The sequence below is a fragment of the Cervus canadensis genome, chromosome 7, assembly GCF_019320065.1.
Source record: "Cervus canadensis isolate Bull #8, Minnesota chromosome 7, ASM1932006v1, whole genome shotgun sequence".
Classification (NCBI taxonomy): Eukaryota; Metazoa; Chordata; class Mammalia; order Artiodactyla; family Cervidae; genus Cervus; species Cervus canadensis.
The window spans coordinates 94389536-94408579 of record NC_057392.1 but is presented as its reverse complement, the minus strand read 5'-3'; the positions used below and the strand labels follow the sequence as shown (position 1 = coordinate 94408579).

Genomic DNA, 19044 nt, shown 5'->3' with positions numbered 1-19044 from the left:
TAGGTATAATAGAAACAGAGGTTTGGGTGTGAACATTTGAGCTTGCTTTCCTGCTGCTTTTCCAATGTAGTCATCATGTGTAAAAGTTTTGGCTAGCCTTCTAGATGATGAAAACTATGTGGCCTGATGCCCCTACTAACTTAGGCAACAGCCAGACATATGAATGAGACCATCTGGGATGAGACAGTCCCCAGTCAATCTGTTAAGTGACTGCACATGCATGAATGATCCAGGTCTTGATAAGGAGAAATTATACAGCAGAATCCTCAGCTAAATACAATGATCTTTTGTTTTCATTGAAGTATATTTTTGTTGTCTAGTCCCTAAGCCCTGTCTGAATAGTTGATTCATAATGTTGTGTTACCATCAGGTATAAGACAGATTGATTCAGTTATACATATATAAATCCCCGTGCTGTAGAGTAAATCCTTGTTGGTTGCCTATTTTATATAAAATGGTATATGTGTATATGGTAATCCCAAACTCCTAATTTATCCCTATGTCCCTTTCCCCTTTGGTAACCACAAGTTTTTCTTCTGTGTCTGTGGGTCTATTTCTATTTTGTAAATAACTTCATTTGTATCATTTTCTATTTAGTTTACACTTGTAAGTGATATCATATGCCATTTGTCATTCCTCTATCTAGCTTACTTAGTATGTTTCTCTATGTTCATGTATATTGCTGCAAATGGCATTATTCCATTGTTTTTATGGCTGAATAGTACTCTATTGTGTATATGTAGAGCATCTTGTTTATCCATTCATCTGTAATTGGACATTTAGGTTTTCTCCATGTCTTGGCTATTGTAAACAGTGCTGCTTTAACATTGGGGTGCATGGATCTTTATGAATTCAGAGTATTCTCTAAATATGTGCCCAGGAGTGGCTTTGCAGGATCATATGGCAATGCTCTTTTTAGTTTTTTAAGGAGCCTCCACACTGTTTGCTATAGTGGCTGCACTAATTTATATTCCCACTAACAGTGTAAGAGGGTTCCCTTTTCTCCACACCCTATTTGTCATTTGATGATGGCCATTCTGACTCATGTGAGATGATACATCATTGTAATTTTGATTTGCATTTCTCTATTAATTAATGATACTAAGCATTTTTTCATGTGTCTATTGGCCATCTCTATGTCTCCTTTAGAGAAATGCCCCTTAAGTCTTCTGCCCATTTTTTGACTGGGTTGTTTGCTTTTTTGTTATTGAGTTGTATGAGCTATTTGTATATTTTGGAAATTAAGTCCTTGTTGATTATATCGTTTGCAAATATTTCTTCCAGTCTGTAGGTTGTCTTTCATTTTGTTGATGGGTTTCCTTTACTGTACAAAAGCTTATAAGTTTGATTAGGTTCCATTTGTTTATTTTTGTTTTCAATGATAATTTTTAAGTTCCTAAATTTTTGGTGTGGTTCATTATGTAGAAAATTAAATGCTGTATGTCCTATTATGTAGAAAAAATCATACAAATAATTTTAGTGAAATAAAACTTTATTATATATTCTAAGTACAAGTTGTTTAATTTTGATGAGGACTGGCAAAACTTAATGCCAGTAATATCTGGCATGATTTTTCAGGCTGACTTTTATGACCAGAGTTCAAAATACATGTAGTCCTAGGATGAAAATGAAACACAAATATGATTAGGCTGGTTTAATAGCAGTAACAGGCAACTTCTAAGGGATTAAGTATGATTATTTGACTACTCTTAATACACCAAAATAATAAACTTGAATATAATATGAATTTGTTTCCCTTAGAGAACAGCAACTAATTTCACCTTACTTTATTTTCCTTTGTATTTTTTCATTCATTTATACTCAATACAGAAAAATATAGAAATACAAAAGGGAAAAATGTATAATTTCAATTCTCCAAGATCCACCATTAATATTTTGGTTTAAATTCCTTCGAGGTACATAATTAGCATTATAATATACTTATATCCTACTTTTTTCATTAAATAATATACACTGAATATTCATATCATTTAGCATTTGAGTTGTTAACATTCTACTTCATAGATAGTTTATAATGTGATTCATAAACCTCATACCTTACATTTTAGATTTTAACATTTTTTATTTATTTGAATGAATTTTGCAACATAGAGTATACATTTCTCTTTACTAGAGTACACAGAATTGTTTGTTGTTGTTTAGTCACTAAGTTGTGTCCAGCTCTTTTGTGACCCATGGACTATAGCCTGCTAGGCTCCTCTGTCCATGGAATTTCTGCAAGAATAATGGAGTGGGTTGCCATTTTCTTCTCCAGGGGATAGTCCTAACCCAGGGATTGAACTTGCATCTCACGCAGCTTCTGCGTTGTAGGTGGATTCTTTACCATTGTACCACCAGGGGAGCCCTACATAATTGTCCGCATCTCTTAATTTTTTGGAAGAAAGCAATACATGTGAAAAAATATCAACATTATAATTTTTGATGGATATTTTCAGTTTGTCCCCCCAAAGTTGTATGTATAGCTCTTGAGTTTCTGATTCCTGCAACCTGATTGGGAGAAAAAATTAAAAGAGATAATTCATTGTTGTTTATTCCTTTACTTCATATGTTTTTGAAAAGGTTTTCATACAGTTACTGGTTATCTGTATTGCCTTATTAATGGCTGTATTAATTAGTTTTTAATATTCTATATCCATTTCATTTGGGATTTGATTTTTTTGTCACTTAAGTAAATTTTTTATTAATATAATGATATTATTTCTTGGTCATATATGAATCATATATTTTAGTTACTTTATTTTTGCTTTTGAAAGTTTAATATTATGATTTGTCTTGAGGTACAGAAGTTTAAGATCTGGAGTAGGAAATGGCAACCTACTCCAGTATTCCTGCCTGGAAAATTCCATGGACAAGGAGCCTGGTGGGCTGCAGTCTATGGAGTTGCAAAGAGTTGGACATGACTGAGCTATTGAGCACACACGCACAGAAGTTAAGATATTCTAATTTAGCAGTCTTTTACTCTGTGACTTAATTGCTTTGAAAGTTCTTTTCTATCTAGAAACCAGGTGTAAATGCTATTTGTTCATTTATCTTTGATCAGTAATTCAATACTTCTTTCCTTATGCTTCCCTTGGGTTTGTTCTATTCTTTTACTAAGCTTTTATATAGATATTAGGTTCATTATTTTTTCACTCTTTTCTCTTCTTCAAAAGTGTTTATAGCTATATTATTCTTTTTAACATTTTTAGTTGCATTCTAAAAGTTTTAAAATGTAATATTATTTAATTTAATGTATTTTAAAATTTTTATTGTGTTACTTTTTATCCCTGACTTATTTACATGTTTTCCTGTACAAAATATTTTAAAATGTGTATTTTCATCAACATCTAATTTACTGTTACTTGCTTAGACACTAAGGTCCAAATTATACCCATTCTCTGAACTATGTTGAGGCTTCCTTCTTGACCTACTATGAGAAAAATTTTTATAAAAAAATGTTTGTTGAAACTATATTATCTACTTGCTTGATACAGAGTTCTACATACATTCTTTAAATCAAGCTTCTTAATTTTTTGTTCAAATTTAAATAAGTTTACTAAGGTTCTGTCTTCTACAATGAGTAAAAATTAAAAGCTGTATGAATTTTCCACTATGATGATGAGTTTCTCACTAACTATATAACATGTCTCTCTATATTTTGAGGTTTATAATTAGGTACATAAAAGCCTAGAATTATTGTATCTTCTGAGTAAAACTTTTATCATTATGTAGTTACCCTCTATCTGCCCCAATAGTGTTTTTCTGTCCTAACGTCTACTTTTTTTTTCCTTATAGTGACCTTGCTTTATTAGCTTACTTATGGTTAGCATTTTTCTGTTAATTTATCCCATATTTTCTTTCTTTCAATTTTTTTGTCGTTATTTTAGGTCTGTCTCCTATACAGAGCCTCTGAATATTTTCAAACACAAATCGAACCATATCTATTCTTTTACTTGCAATATTTGGCCATTTACATTTATTGTAGGTGTTATAAGATATTGTGTGGTGGTGTTGGTTTAGTTGTTAAGTTGTGTCCAATTCTTGCAACCCCATGGACTGTATGTAGCCTGCCAGACTCCTCTGTACATGGGATTCTCCAGGCAAGAAATACTGGAGTGGGTTGCCATTTCCTTCTCCAGGGGATCTTCCCAACCCAAGAATTGAACCCGAGTCTCCTGCATTGCAGGCAGATTTTTTACCAACTGAGCTACAAGGGAAGCCCAAGATAGTGTATAGAATATATTTAATTGACATATTGATATACCTGAATAGGTAGCTATTTTCTACCATTTTAATTTCCTGTTTCTATTTGTCCCACTTTGTCTATGCTTTTTTCGTCTTGGTTTTTCCCCTAATTCTTTCACTCATTTGTTGGCTTGCCTGTATTTTATTCCCATTTCTCCTCTCTACTAGTTTGCAATTTATTAAGTCCTTTCATTTTTTCAGTGGTTGTCCATGAAATTAACATGCATATTTAACTCACCTCCTGAACAATACAAAGACTTTATGACATTTTAATTCTAGTGATTTTCTCACAGCTTGTTTACTTTTGTTGCCTATTATTTTAGTGTTGCTTTTTTTGATCTCACAAATTAGACATTTGCTACTGTTGTTTTTTATGAGACACAATTGACATAAAATATTGTATTAGTTTCAGATATACAACATAATGATTTGATATTTGTATACACTGCCAAATGATCACCACATTAAGTTCAGTTACAATCTACCACCATATAAAGTTACAACATTTTTTCTTGTAAACAGAACTTTTAAAATGTATTATATTAGCACTTTTCAAATATACAATACAATATTATTAGAGTCATCATGCTGTATATCATATCCACTTATTTATTTTATAAGTAGAAAGTTTTTACATCTTGATTCTTTCCCCCTGTTTTGCCTGTTCTCCAGTGTCTTCTATTAGTTTAATGTGGCTCAGTTTTGTTTGTTTTGTCTTTTAAATTCCACATACAAGTGAAGTCATGTGACATTTGTCTTTCTTGTTCTGACTTATTTCTGTGTTTTCTATGGCTAAATAGTAGTCTCTCATAGGTGTGCCATGTCTTCTTTGTCCATTCATCTATTGATGGATATTTACATTGTTTTCCATAACTTGGCTACTTTAAATAATGCTGCAATGAACATGAGGGTGCAAATGTCTTTTCAAGGTAAAGTTTTTATTTTGTTAACGTAAATATCCAGAAGTAGAATTGCTGAATCATATGGAAGGTATATTTTTGTTTTTCTGAGGTACCTGCATAGTGTTTACCATAGTAGTTGCACCAGTTTACATTCTCACCAATAGTGTACACAGATTCCTTTTTATCCAAGTGCTTGCCAACACTTGTTATTTCTTGCCTTTTAGATAGCAGTGATTCAAACAGATGTGAGGTGACATCTCATTGAAGTTTTAATTTACATTTCCCTGATGATTAGTGATGTTGAGCGTCTTTTCATGTGTCTCTTGGCCATGTGCATGTCTTCTTTGGGAAAATGTCCATTCAGATTCTCTGCCCATTTAAAAATTATACTGTTAGTTTATTCTTAACTACTGAGTTGTATGAGTTCTAATTATACTTTGGATATTAACGTTTATTTGACATAAATTTGCAGACATCTCTCATTCAGTAGGTTGCCTTTTCATTTTGATGATGGGGTCCTTGCTGTTCAGAAGCTTTCAGTCTGATTCAGTTTCATGTGTTGTTTTTTAATTTATTTTTAATTGGATGATGAGTGCTTCACAGTGCTGTGCTGGTTTCTGCTGTATCCCCTGCCTTCCTTTTGAGCTTCCCTCAATATATACTATATATACATTAACAATGCTTGTTTTTCTTTCTGACTTACTTTACTCCATTGAACAGGCTTTAGGTTCATCTACTTCACTTCAACTGACTCAAACTCATTTCTTTTGGTGGCTGAGTAATATTCCATTATATGTATATATGTGTGTGTGTGTGTGTGTGTGTGTGCGCGCGCGCGCGCATGTGTACAACTTCTTTATCCATGCATCTATGAATGGACATCCAGGTTGCTTACTTGTCATAGCTATTGTAAATGGTGGTGCTATGAACATTGGGGTACATGTGTCTTTTTGAATTATGGTTTTCTCAGGCTAAATACCCAGTAGTGGGACTGCTGGGTCAACACTGCTTATTATTAGAGAAATGCAAATCAAAACTACCATGAGGTATCATCTCACACCAGTCAAAATGGCCACCATAAAGAAATCTACAAATAATAAATGCTATAGAGGATGTGGAGAAAAGGGAAAACTCTTGCACTGTTGGTAGAAATGTAAATTGATAAAGCCACTATGCAAAACAGTATGGAGATTCCTTAAAAAACAAGAAATAAAGCCACATGTTTATTTTGCTCTTGCCCTTGCCTTTGGAGTCAGATCCAAAAATTCCTTATTTAGACCAATATCAAGGAGTTCATCACCTGTGTTTTCTTGTAGGATTTTTATGGTCTCTGGTCTTATATTTAATTCTTTAAAACATTTTAAGTTGATTTTGGTGAATGGTATAAGACAGTAGTCTAATTTTATTTTTTTGCATGTGACTATTCAGTTTTATTAACATTTATTGAAGACCCAATACTTTCCCCATTGTATATTCTTGGCTCCTTTGTCATAAATCAATCATATATGCATGCATTATTTCTGAGGTTACTATGCCTTTTCATTATCTATGTATCTGTTTTTATACAAATACCAAACTTGTTTGATTACTATGACTTTTTAGTATCCTTTGAAATCAGGGAGCATGATGCCCACAGAGTTGTACTTCATTCTCAAGATTGCTTTGACTTTCAGTATCTTTTGTGGTTCCATATATATTTTAGGATTATTTATTCTATTTACTTTAGGAAATATGGACCAGTGAAAGTGAAAGAAAAGAGTGAAAAAGTTGGCTTAAAACTCATCATTCAGAAAACTAAGATCATAGCATCTGGTCCAATCACTTCATGGCAAATAGATGGGGAAACAATGGAAACACTGAAGGACTATTTTTGGGCTCCAAAATCACTGCAGATGGTGACTGCAGCCATGAAATTAAAAGACGTTTGCTCCTTGGAAGAAAAGCTATGACCAACCTAGACAGCATATTAAAAAGCAGAGATATTACTTTGACAACAGAAGTCCATATAGTGAAAGCTATGGATTTTCCAGTAGTCATGTATGGATGTGAGAGTTGAAATAAAGAAAGCTGAGTGCCAAAGAAATGATGCTTTTGAACTGTGGTACTGGAGAAGACTCTTGAGTCCCTTGGGCTGCAAGGATATCCAACCAGTAAATCCTAAAGGAAATGAGCCCTGAATATTCCTTGGTAGGACTGATGCCGAAGCTGGAACTCCAATACTTTGGCCACCTGATGTGAAGAGCTGACTCATATGAAAAGACTCTGATGCTGGGAAAGATTGAAGGCAGGAGGAGAAGGGGATGACAGAGGACGAGATGGTTGGATGGCATAACTGACTTGATACACATTAATTTGAGCAGACTCCGGGAGCTGGTGATGTTCAGGGAAGCCTGGTGTTATGCAGTCCATGGGGTCGCAAAGAGTTGGACATGACTGAGTGACTGAACTGAACTAATTCTTCCAACCCACAAACATGTAATATCTTTCCATTTATTTGTCTTCTTCAGTTGTTCATCAATGTCTTATAGTTTTCAGTATACAGGTCTTTCACTTTCTGGTTAATTTATTCCTAGTTATTTTATTCTTCTTGATTTCATTGTAAATAAGATTGTTTTCTTACGTTCTCTTTCTGATAATTCATTTCTAGCTCATAAAAACACAACAGGTTTTTGTATATTGATTTTGTACCTGCAACTTTACTGAATTTATTTATTAGTTCTAATGGGGTTTTTTTGCAGAGTATAAAGATGTACTGTGTTCATTCAGTCTTCTGAATGCTATGGACCATTATTTTGAGCTCTTTATTAAGTAAGTTATTTATCTCCATTTCATTAAATTTTATTTTCTGATGTTTTATCTTGTTCTTTCATTTGGAGTGTATTTCTCTGTTTCTTCATTTTGCTTGACTCTGTGTTATGTTAGGCAAAGCAGCTACCTCTCCCAGTCTTGAAGGAATGCTCTTGTATAGGAGATGAACCTTATCATTTACCTAACCCTTGCTGTTAGTTATCTCTCAAACTTTTGTGATTATCTAAGCACCCAGATTTGTTGTTGATAGGTCCCAGTGGTTGAAATCAACACTTTTCAGTGTTCAAAGGAGGAATCTGTCAGGACCTAGTTTCAGGCTCACTGGATGCCATATCCTCAAGCAGCAATTTTTAGGATATGTAAATATATACAGTTCTTTGGGATTATAGTCATAAACCCTGCTGGACTCCAAACCAAGTAATTTGGATGTATCCCTTGGTGACATTTACAGATACTGGGACTCTAGATGAATGTGTAACCTCCTTCCTAGTAAAAGTACCATGAGCTGAAGCAAGACCAAAAGAGTAAAAAAATAGAAAAATAGAACCCCCCAGCCTATGTTCCCTGAGAACAACTTCATAGCCTCTAGATGTATGGTAAACCTGCCCCTCAAGCTGAGGTCAAGCCCAAGTAAAGAAGCCTTTTTCACAGGAAGACTAGGGCTCTGTTTTAGCCTCCCATCTATGTCATGGTCTGGCACATGGTAGCCTGCTAAGAACTCTCTCTCAGACTGTTTCAGTCACTTGGGGCCCAGAAGCCCAAGCACCCCTGGCCACCAGAGTCAGGTGATCAAGGGTTATCCCCCTGTGTTGACTATATATATCTGTTGGCTTTAGCAGGACTGCAGGTGAGCTTGGAGCCAGGCGATGCCTGCTGGCTTTAACAAGGCTGCCAGCAGAGTATGACCACCAGCACTAGCACAGTAGCAAAACTGGCACCTACTAGTGCTGGCCCTTACAATGTAGAAAGAGAACATGAAAGCATAAAATGCTAGCAACTTTATCTGGAAAGTCCCAACAGGCCCTTTTCCCTCTGGAACATGCTTTAAGAGTAGCTAGTGAATCCCCTTCACTAGCTAATGTCATTTAGATGCTTTTCAAACTGCATCTTTATGTGCTGTCTTGGGGTGAGTCTGCATGTAAGTCCTTTAAGAGAGGAATCTCTGTTCCCTGCAGTGCTTTGAATCTCCCGAACCTTGGCCCTATTGGTTTCCAAGGCCAGACGTTTGGGGGCTCATTTCTCCAGCGCAGGTCCCAAGACTTGGAGTGTCTGAAGCAGGGCACCAACCCTTTGCTCTGGGGCTAAGCTCTGTATTTGTGAGGCCCCCCCAGTTGTGTGTCACCACACCAGGTATGAATTTTTTGGTGAGAACACATCTCTGTTTCTCCATCCTATATTGATCTTTTTACCCTTCATCATTGAAGAGTTGTTTAGCTAGTTCTCAGGCTTTTTTCAGAGGGAAACGTCCCATGTACATGCATGTGCGCTCAGCCGCTTCAGTCATGTATGATTCCTTCATCCGCTGCCTTGCAGGCAGATGCTTTACCGCTGAGCCGCTGGGGAAGCCACAGTTATTCCATATGTAGGAGTTGATTTGATGTGTCCATGGGAGGAGGTGAATTCAGGTGGTTCTTACGCTGCCGTCTTGAACCTCTTCTGCTATTTATTTGTAAAAACACTACATTCACAAATATAGCTAGCATTTTATTTGTTCGTGAGTATTATTGAACCTCAGATGATTATTCTCAGATTATGTCCCTTCTTCCTGAATTATCTCCTTTAGAAATGATCTATGTGTGTAAAAAATGTGCTTTAAAAAAAAAACAACAAAAACTTATTTATTTTGCTCTTCTCCTTGAGATATTCTTGAAGAAAATTGAAATTGAGGGTTAAAATTGTTTTTTAAATCAATACTTTGAAGCTATTATTCTATTCTCTCTGGCTTCCACTCTTTCTATTAAGAAGGCAATTGTCAGTCTATTGTTTGTAGTAGATTTTTCTTTTCTTTCTGGTTACTTATTTTTCTTTACTGTTTTTCTACCTCACTGTGATTTATATAGGTGTTAATTTTTAATTATATTACTTAAGATATGTTGTCCTTTTTGCTTCACTGAATTTGTATTTCTTCTGGAAATTTTTTTTAGCAGTTATTATTCCCTATCCTATCTTAAGACTCTTGACTTTCATATTTCCTTGTCTCTGTAGGTTATTATGAATAATTTCCTCAACTACATACATATCCCAGTTCACTAATTTTTTCCTCAGCTACATTTGATCTGCTATTTAATCTATTTATTTTTCTCTTTCTCCAAATTACTTAATACTGTATGACACATCCCTGCACACTTCTTCTGCCATTTCCTGCTATTTCATAATATTTGGAGAACGAAGATAGTTGCTATATTCATTTTCTCCTAAGACTCAATGAGATCTTTTTAAATATTTCTGCATATCTATGGTTTCTAAATGAGCAATGATTACCTTTTTCAATGAACTGCTTTAAAAAGTTCTTATTATGAAATTTTTAATTCTTGGTGTATGTGTGCGGTCAGTTGCTCAGTTGTGTCTGACTCTTTGCAACCCCATGGACCGTAGACTATCAGACTCCTCAGTCCATGTGATTTCCCAGGCAAGAATATTGGAGTGGGTTGCCATTTCCTCCTCCAGAGAATCTTGCTGACCCAGGGATTGAATTCGAGTCTCCTGAGTCTCCTGCATTGGCAAATGGATTCTTACCACTGAAAAAATAACAGTGAATTACATTGAATGAGACATTGTATTCTTATTTTCAGTGACTTACTCTTATTTCTCATTAGGGCAAAGGAATTCAACTCTAATGATCACATTTCCAGGACATTCTGGCTTTTATTTCCTTTGCAGTGTGAACACTCAATCCATGATGTAATTTGGGGACCTTGGACTAGACCAAAAGCACAGATTGCAATTGATCTAGGTGATTGGAGGAAAATAATAGCAAAAGTATAGTGATAATCTCAGAAAATTAATGTGCAGCTAAATAGAATGAAAATAGACTCACAATGAGGAAACTTGCTCCAAGCATCAATGCTTTTATTCTAACATCAAGATCAAATGGAAACTGGATCCCAAATTTATTGGTATTGGTGAAAAGTTCCCTCATAAATCCAATCCACTGATTTGAAATCTTACCAATAATCATTTCTTCATCCAGCGACAATAACTAAAATAAAAAAAAATATTTTTAATCTTAGATTAAAACCCCTGAAATAAAAACAGGTATTCCTACATCAATTTTAGTAATTACATATGACCCATATGAGTTATAATATAATAATGATGTACCCTGCAATAAAAAGAATATTCAATAGGAACAGAAGATAGCCTCTAAAAAACATCTACAATGTCTACCTAAAAGAAAATTTTCAAATTGATTGGATGCAAGTGATTTTATGTATATTAGTGTATATGTACATATATTATGTTTTATATAAAATGCATATTATATAAAATTATATTAATATATATAATTTGCTTAAATTTGATTGGAGAATCCATTTAATTGTGAAATGAAAACCACTAGCTTTTCAGCTCTTCTACATAGCTAACTCTTTCCTAAGAGATCCTAATTTTCTGAATCCCTCTGCATTTTCCTCATGTCCTTTTTTCTTTACTCGTTTAGACTCCCTAGAGTACAACTTCTCATACCAAGTAATGTTATTTCTCAATATAAGAGATACTCATGTAAATATAAAACAATACATCTGTGATAAATCCCAGTGCTTATTTTGTAATGAATGGCAGAAGAGAAAGGAAGTGTGATATGATGGAGTATAATAGGGAGATAATAAGCAGACTGGAAGAACAGGAGGAATGGTTTTAGAGAAAGCCTCTTAGGCAAAGCATCATTTGAGCTGAGATTTGGAGGATCAGTAGGAACTAGTGACAGAGGAATAGGGAAAGTGAGAGCTCCTAGAGAGAGTCAGCTATGTGTTAAAAGGTTCTGATTTAGGAAGGAACATGGCTGGAGAAAATGAGTGAAGGAGACAGTGGTAGAAAATGAGTAAGAAAAGAGATGCATGGCGGACTAGGTCTGCATAGCCTTGTAAGTAATGCTAAGGAAATTGAGGATAGAAATATGGAAGAGTTTTACATGATTATGTCAAACATCCAGTTTTTCCAGAACTCTGAACACATCTTTCCCTATTACCCTCAGCAAAATAGCTTATTGTTTCCATTGAAGAGAAAATAGGAGCAACTGGACAGGAACTTACTAAACTTGCAGACACCAGCCTAGGAAGTTATTCTATCTCTACCAACACTCCCTGCTTCCTTTCTAGTGTGATGAATGGGCCATTTCTATGCCTGTTCAAGACCAGTTCCCTACATGCCTTAGGTTCCATACCAAGTAAGAAACAAAGTTCATCAAATATTCAGTTCTTGTTGTTTCTCCACATTTTTCCTCCAATTTGGCTTCTTTCCTTTAAAATCAAAGCATACCAAGGAAATGCCTTTCATAAATATCCCTCCCTGTCCACTCAGTGCCCCATCCAGTCAGGAGCAGGTTTATGGTAATACAGGGAGACAGGCCATATAGATGCAGAGTTAGTTTCTGTCTTATCTAAAGTTTTGGTATTTGTTTCTAATAGACTTTTGCATTAATTTTGATGTTAAAAATATATTCAACTATAATTTTCTTAATTACCAGGTTTTTTGGTACCCCTTGTAATTTTTTACCTGAGATAAACATCTTATTTGCCATACCCTAGTCCTGCTCTAAAACCAGCTGCTCCTTTACATCTCCCCTTTTTCAGTACCAAAAGTATTAAAAGATTTGCCCACAGTTGTGCACAAGATGACTTTCTTACGGAATTATTACCTCCCTTTCTTGTTCCTTACTTTGGAGGTTACCATCAAGTGCCAACTATAAAATGGCCTTGTTTCAAAGTTAGAAGAAATAGGAAGTCCATTAAATACCTTAGAGAAAGCTCTTAAGGCAGTAGAATAAAGTAGAATTTACTGAACCATAATGTGAGATAAAACACTGATATTATTAAAAATGAGGCAAGGTAGCTTTGCCTTCCAGAGTTTTAAGCACAGAACACCCTGTTGCACTGGTTTTCAACTTGAAATAGAAAAATAAGTGTCCTGTATGCTCATTTTATTAAATTTTCAAAAAAGTGTTATTATTATATTTAATTTTTAAGCATGCCTTCTTTAATCAGTGCATGCAAGTGCCAATCAGAATTAGCATCACTAAACTGAATTGATGTAATTCTAGAGGAGGAAGAAAATCTCAAGCAGTATTTTAACTAGGCTGTGTCCAAATTTCTGATTATACATTTCAGATATTAAAAAAGCAAAATATCCCTGATAAAAGGCTGACAGTCAGTACTTTTTTCAAATAGAATATCTTATCATACCAAGATAATATTCTCTGTTGCTTAGGAATCTACAGATTTAAACAACTGTAGTGGGTTATTTAGTTTTATTAACTATATTTAGTAGTTTACTTCTTAAATTATTATCTGAATGTTGGCCATTTTCTGAGAAGTAAATCAGTAAGTACATAAAAATTAACAAAATTGTATCATAGCAATTTCAGAATTTTATAAAAATTAGCATTAATATATTAACTATAATTAATGCTGGATTATGTCATTATCTATTGAAATAAAGTTAATTTTCTCTTTCAATATTTTCAAATATTAAATACGAGCTTCTTGTTTGATAGTTAAACACTTCAAATATAGATTAAAAGGTGCCTTGTAAGCTTCACAAACTGTAAGGCTTAATTAAGCAAAGAAATTATGAATTAGAAATTCAATTTAAAAATTAGGCAAATAGGTATAGTAATAATTATAACATGTTTTAATCACATTAATTAACTATCTGCATTAGAAAAGTATCAAATTATTAACTAATTTGAACATGATATCCTAAAACATAATGAATTACTCACATTAAAATTTAGATCTTTGAGACAGCTAGAAACCACACATGGCCCTTTGATTTTCATTAAATTCTCCTTATTTTCATTTTTTATTTTAAACATTGGCAAAAATGGGTGATAGTATTGATAAACATATCCAATTATTTCTCCAGGAGGAGCCTCAACTTTTAGCTACAAAATATTAAAAAACATATAGTATTAATCAAATGAGATATGTTTGATTTGTAAATAATACTGTATTTACTTATATGCCACCTTTTACTTAAGTTTTTGTATATGCGAACAGAACTCTTGAGTTTTAGGCATGCCCTGTGTTTGGGGACTGATGCAGAAGTGAAAGGGTTTTCTAGGTGGTGGTATGGTAAAGAACCCGACTGCCAATGCAGGAGATGCAAGAGATGCAGGTTCGATCCCTGGGTCAGGAAGATCCCCTGGAGGAAGGCATGGCAATCCACTCCAGTATTCTTGCCTGGAGAGTCCCATGGACAGAGGAGCCTGATGAGCTACAGTCCATAGGGTTGCAAGGAGTCAGACTCGACTGAAGCAACTTAGCCCGCATGTATGGAAGTCAAAAAGAAGAATTTGGATGTTGAAATCCCTGAATTGAGATCTGATGCTGCTGGTCACTAACCACATGAAATATGGACAGATCACTCACCTCTCTGAAATTAATTTTCCACTTGCAAAAGAGGGATGATAATAATAGTTGGTGCTTATGAGGATCACTTTTTAAATTTTTATGCTCATTAGATATGCCTTAAAAGTGCAAATCACACCAAAACTGTTTATTATCCAATATGCCAAGAACTTTTGTACCTTTATGACAATGCAAATATGACTTCATTGAAGTTCTTTATGCTCATTGTGATTTAACATCCAGTTCATTAAAATCAATAGAGACTAGTTGAATAAATTATGGCATATCATCCATAAAATGGCTTATCATGCAACCATTTATGAGAATGAGGAAGTTCTATACATACTGAAATAATCTTCAAGTTAAAAAATTGTAAAAAAATATCTACCAACTGTGTTACAAACACATCACAAACAGACACATATATATGTGGGTATATATACATATATATATGCATAAGTATGCATCTATTATACAAATATTCATAGAATAATTCTTTAACTCATAATAGCAGCTGCTTCTGAAGAAGAATAAAGCAGACATGGGAACTAAGAGTTTGACAGACATTATTTTTCCTGAATATACTTCTGCTAACTTTCTTTCTTTCTTTCTCCTGCCTTCTCTCTTTTTTCTTTCCTCTTTAACTTCCTTCTTTTTATATATACATATATATTTATTATTTTTTCAAAAAATAAATGAAGACCGCTAAGTGAAGATGGTGGTAGTGGTGATGTAGTTTCTGAATCTTCTCAAAATCCTCATAGAAAGGATGCAGTAGGTATGATTGCTGAACCAAACAAAACCGCCGTGAAATTCTTTATCAAAGTAGACGGAAAATCATAGCCTCACATCTCAAAACACAAATATATGTAGTAAAACAAGTGACAGCAGCAAGATAACTCCTGAGATCCAAAGAATCCAGATACCACTAACCAGTATTCATCACAAACAGAAACAGATCCCCCTCAGAAGATAAGTATCCTGCAATTAAAGTAAATAATTTTTTTAAAAAACAAAATGGAAAAAAAAAAAAAAACAAAATAGGATTAACAGAGGGAGAAGCACTTTTATAAACATATCCGAATAACTGTTGCCATGGCAGGTGTTTCATTTGGCAAGAATCAATAGGGTAAAAAAAAAAAATCTCAAAGGACCAGTCTGAGAAATATAACTGAAAATGGGATGCAACATCACAGCCCCTACTGCCTTCATTGGCAGTACAAGAAGATGATGGGAGGACTCACTGGGGCTGATGTCTAGACATAAAAACTTTCTACAATGTCATCCATGCAAGATTCCCTTTCATAAAAAAGTTTTACACTAATAAATTAAGGAGAGAGTAGAATAAAAACTGCATAAGACAGGAAGATCTAGGTTAAAGAAAGAGAAGTTCAGGTAAAGGTGGAAGAGATGTAAAGAGAAGGTAAATCTCAACAAGAACCAAGAAACCATATTTCTAACATTACATGAACAGAAGGGAAACTCCTAGAATTCTACCCTCCTATTAGAATCTCTTAAATGATTCTGAAGATAAGAACTGGACATGACTCACCGTCTGGAAAAAGGGAATGGCACTGGTTGAGAGGGCCTTGATTTCTTGTGGCTTCTTATTTGAGTTCTGGGCCCCAGTAAGTGCTGGACGAGGTTGTGAAGACTTTTTAACAAAAGTCCCTATTTTAAGGAGGTAGGAGAAATTGTGAAAGAAATAATAAAAGATTAGAGGAAAAAAATCAAATAGGAAATGGACTAAAAAAGAGAAAACAAAACCAAAGGTAAAGTTCCTTAAGCTAAACATGAAAAAAGAAAGAAAACACAAATTACTGCTGTTTGAAATGAAAAGGGAGCTATTACTACAAAATCTGCAAACTTGAAAGTAAAGAATATATTAACTTTATGCCAATTAAAATTCAACAGCTTCGATAAATCCTTTGAAAAAAACAAATTACAAAAATGGACTTAAGAAGAAAAAGAAAACCTGATTATCTCTATATATATTAAACAAGTTTTGAATATAAGTCTAAAATCCTTCACACACCCATTATTACAGACTGAAATAGCTTCACTAAAGACACCACCCTTATGGCAGAAAGTGAAGGAGATCTAAAGAGCTTATTGATGAAGATGAAAGAGGAGAGTGAAAAAGTTGGCTTAAAGCTCAACATTCAGAAAACTAAGATCATGGCATCCGGTCCCATCACTTCATGGCAAATAGATGGGGAAACAGTGGAAACAGTGGCTGACTTTATTTTTCTGGGCTCCAAAATCACTGCAGATGGTGATTGCAGCCATGAAGTTAAAAGAGGCTTACTCCTTGGAAGGGAAAGTTATGACCAACCTAGACAGCATATTAAAAAGCAGAGACATTACTTTGCCAACAAAGGTCCATGTAGTCAAGGCTATGGTTTTTCCAGTGGTCATGTATGGATGTGAGAGTTGGACTATAAAGAAAGCTGAGCACCAAAGAATTGATGCTTTTGAACTGTGGTGTTGGAGAAGACTCTTGAGAGTCCCTTGGACAGCAAGGAGATCCAACCAGTCCATCCTAAAGGACATCAGTCCTGGGTCTTCATTACAAGGACTGATGCTGACACTGAAAACTCCAGTACTTTGGCCACCTGATGTGAAGAGTTGACTCATTGGAAAAGACCCTGATGCTGGGAAAGATTGAGGGCAGGAGGAGAAGGGGACGACAGAGGATGAGATGGTTGGATGGCATCACCGACTGGATGGACATGGGTTTGGGTGGACTCCAGGAGTTGGTGATGGACAGGGAGGCCTGGCGTGCTGCGGTTCATGGCAAAGAGTCAGACTTGACTGAGCGACTGAACTGAACTGAAAGAACATAATAAAATATTTAAAATAAGATAACAAAACAAATCCTACACAAGCTCTTTCAGAAAAGAATGAGGAATATTTCCAACTTTCTTTATGAAACCAACATTATCCTGATTCCAAAGCCACACAAAAACTTAAAGGAATTATACAGACATATATATCATACACATGCTGCTGCTGCTGCTGCTGCTGCTAAGTCACCTCAGTCGTGTCCGACTCTGTGCGACCCCATAGACGGCAGCCCACCAGGCTCCTCCGTCCCTGGGATTCTCCAGGCAAGCACACTGGAGTGGGTTGCCATTTCCTTCTCCAATGCAGGAAAGTGAAAGGGAACTCGCTTAGTCATCTGACTCCTAGCGACCCGTGGACTGCAGCCTACCAGGCTCCTCCGTCCATGGGATTTTCCAGGCAAGAGTACTGGACTGGGTTGCCATTGCCTTCTCCGATATCATATACATAAACACAAACTATTAGCAAAGTGAATCCAGAAATATATAAAAAGAATAACAAATGTGTACAAGTGGAATTTACCTCAAGAATGTAAAGTTGATTTAACATTTAAAAAATCATTTGATGCAGTTTACATAGTCACAGATTAAAATGGAAAAGTCATATAATCAAATGAGAAGATGTGGAAAAATATTTGACAAAATACAAAATTTATTTATGATATAAACTCAGAAAACTAGGGATAAATGAGAGCTTCCTCCACCTAAGAAAGTATATGAAACAGTTTTTTAATATGTAAAAAAACTACAGAAGAATGTCATACTTAATGATAAAGATTAGATTTTAAAAATCAGTACAAAAGGCAAGACTATCCTTTCTTACTTAGGATCAATATTATAATAGTATTATTAACTAGAAAGTTGACAACAAATAAATGTGACATTTATACATATACATATATAAGTAAAAAGCATACAGATAAGAAAAGCTGAAGTAAAACATTATTTTCTTATTATGTAGTTGGAGAAAACCTTAAGGAATATATAAATTCCTGATAGAATTCATAAGTGCTTTTTGGCTGTCAAAGGGTAAGGGATCAATAATCAAGGCTCAATTGTTTTTCTATATATGAGCAACACATATGAAATGCTTAATTTGAATATATTTTTAATTGTATCTTCCTTGTAGCTCAGCTGGTAAAGAATCTGCCTGCAGTGTGGGAGACCTGGGTTCCATATCTGGGTTGGGAAGATCCCCTGGAGAAGGGAAAGGCTACCCACTCCTGTATTCTGTCCTGGAGAATTCCATGGACTTTATTGTCCATGGGCTCGCAAAGAGTGGGACTTGACTGAGTGACTTTCCCTTTCACTTAATTGTATCTAAAAACATGAAATACTTTCATTTAGTCCTAATAGGGTATTTATATGACTACGCACTGAAAATAACTACCAGGAGTTATTAAAGAAGACCTAAATCTAAGGAAAAATGGATCATAGTTATCAAGCAAAGATATTGTATTAGTAAAAAATCACTTACTGAACTTCCCTGTTGACACAGTGGATAAGAATCTGCCTGCCAATGTAGGGGAGACTGGTTCAATCTCTCATCCAGGAAGATTCCACCTGCTGTGGAGCAACTAAGCCCATGTGCCACAACTACTGAGCCTTCATGCTGCAACTACTGAAACCCATGAGTCTAGACCCTGTGCTATGCAGCGAGGAGCCACCGCAATGAGACAC

General features: G+C 34.9%; 1 protein-coding gene across 1 annotated transcript in view; it reads right to left on the bottom strand.

The window, feature by feature from the left end:
- Positions 1-1479: 1479 nt before the first annotated feature.
- Positions 1480-19044, bottom strand: part of LOC122445208 (phospholipid scramblase 1-like) — a 40625-nt gene continuing 23060 nt past the window's right edge. The window contains exons 5-8 of the mRNA XM_043474162.1: positions 13894-14055; positions 10993-11154; positions 10692-10693; positions 1480-1616 (exon numbers count right to left, since the gene is read on the bottom strand). Of these exons, the coding sequence (XP_043330097.1) occupies positions 1520-1616; positions 10692-10693; positions 10993-11154; positions 13894-14055 (423 nt within the window). The 3' untranslated portion in view covers positions 1480-1519. The remainder of the gene's footprint in view (positions 1617-10691; positions 10694-10992; positions 11155-13893; positions 14056-19044) is intronic.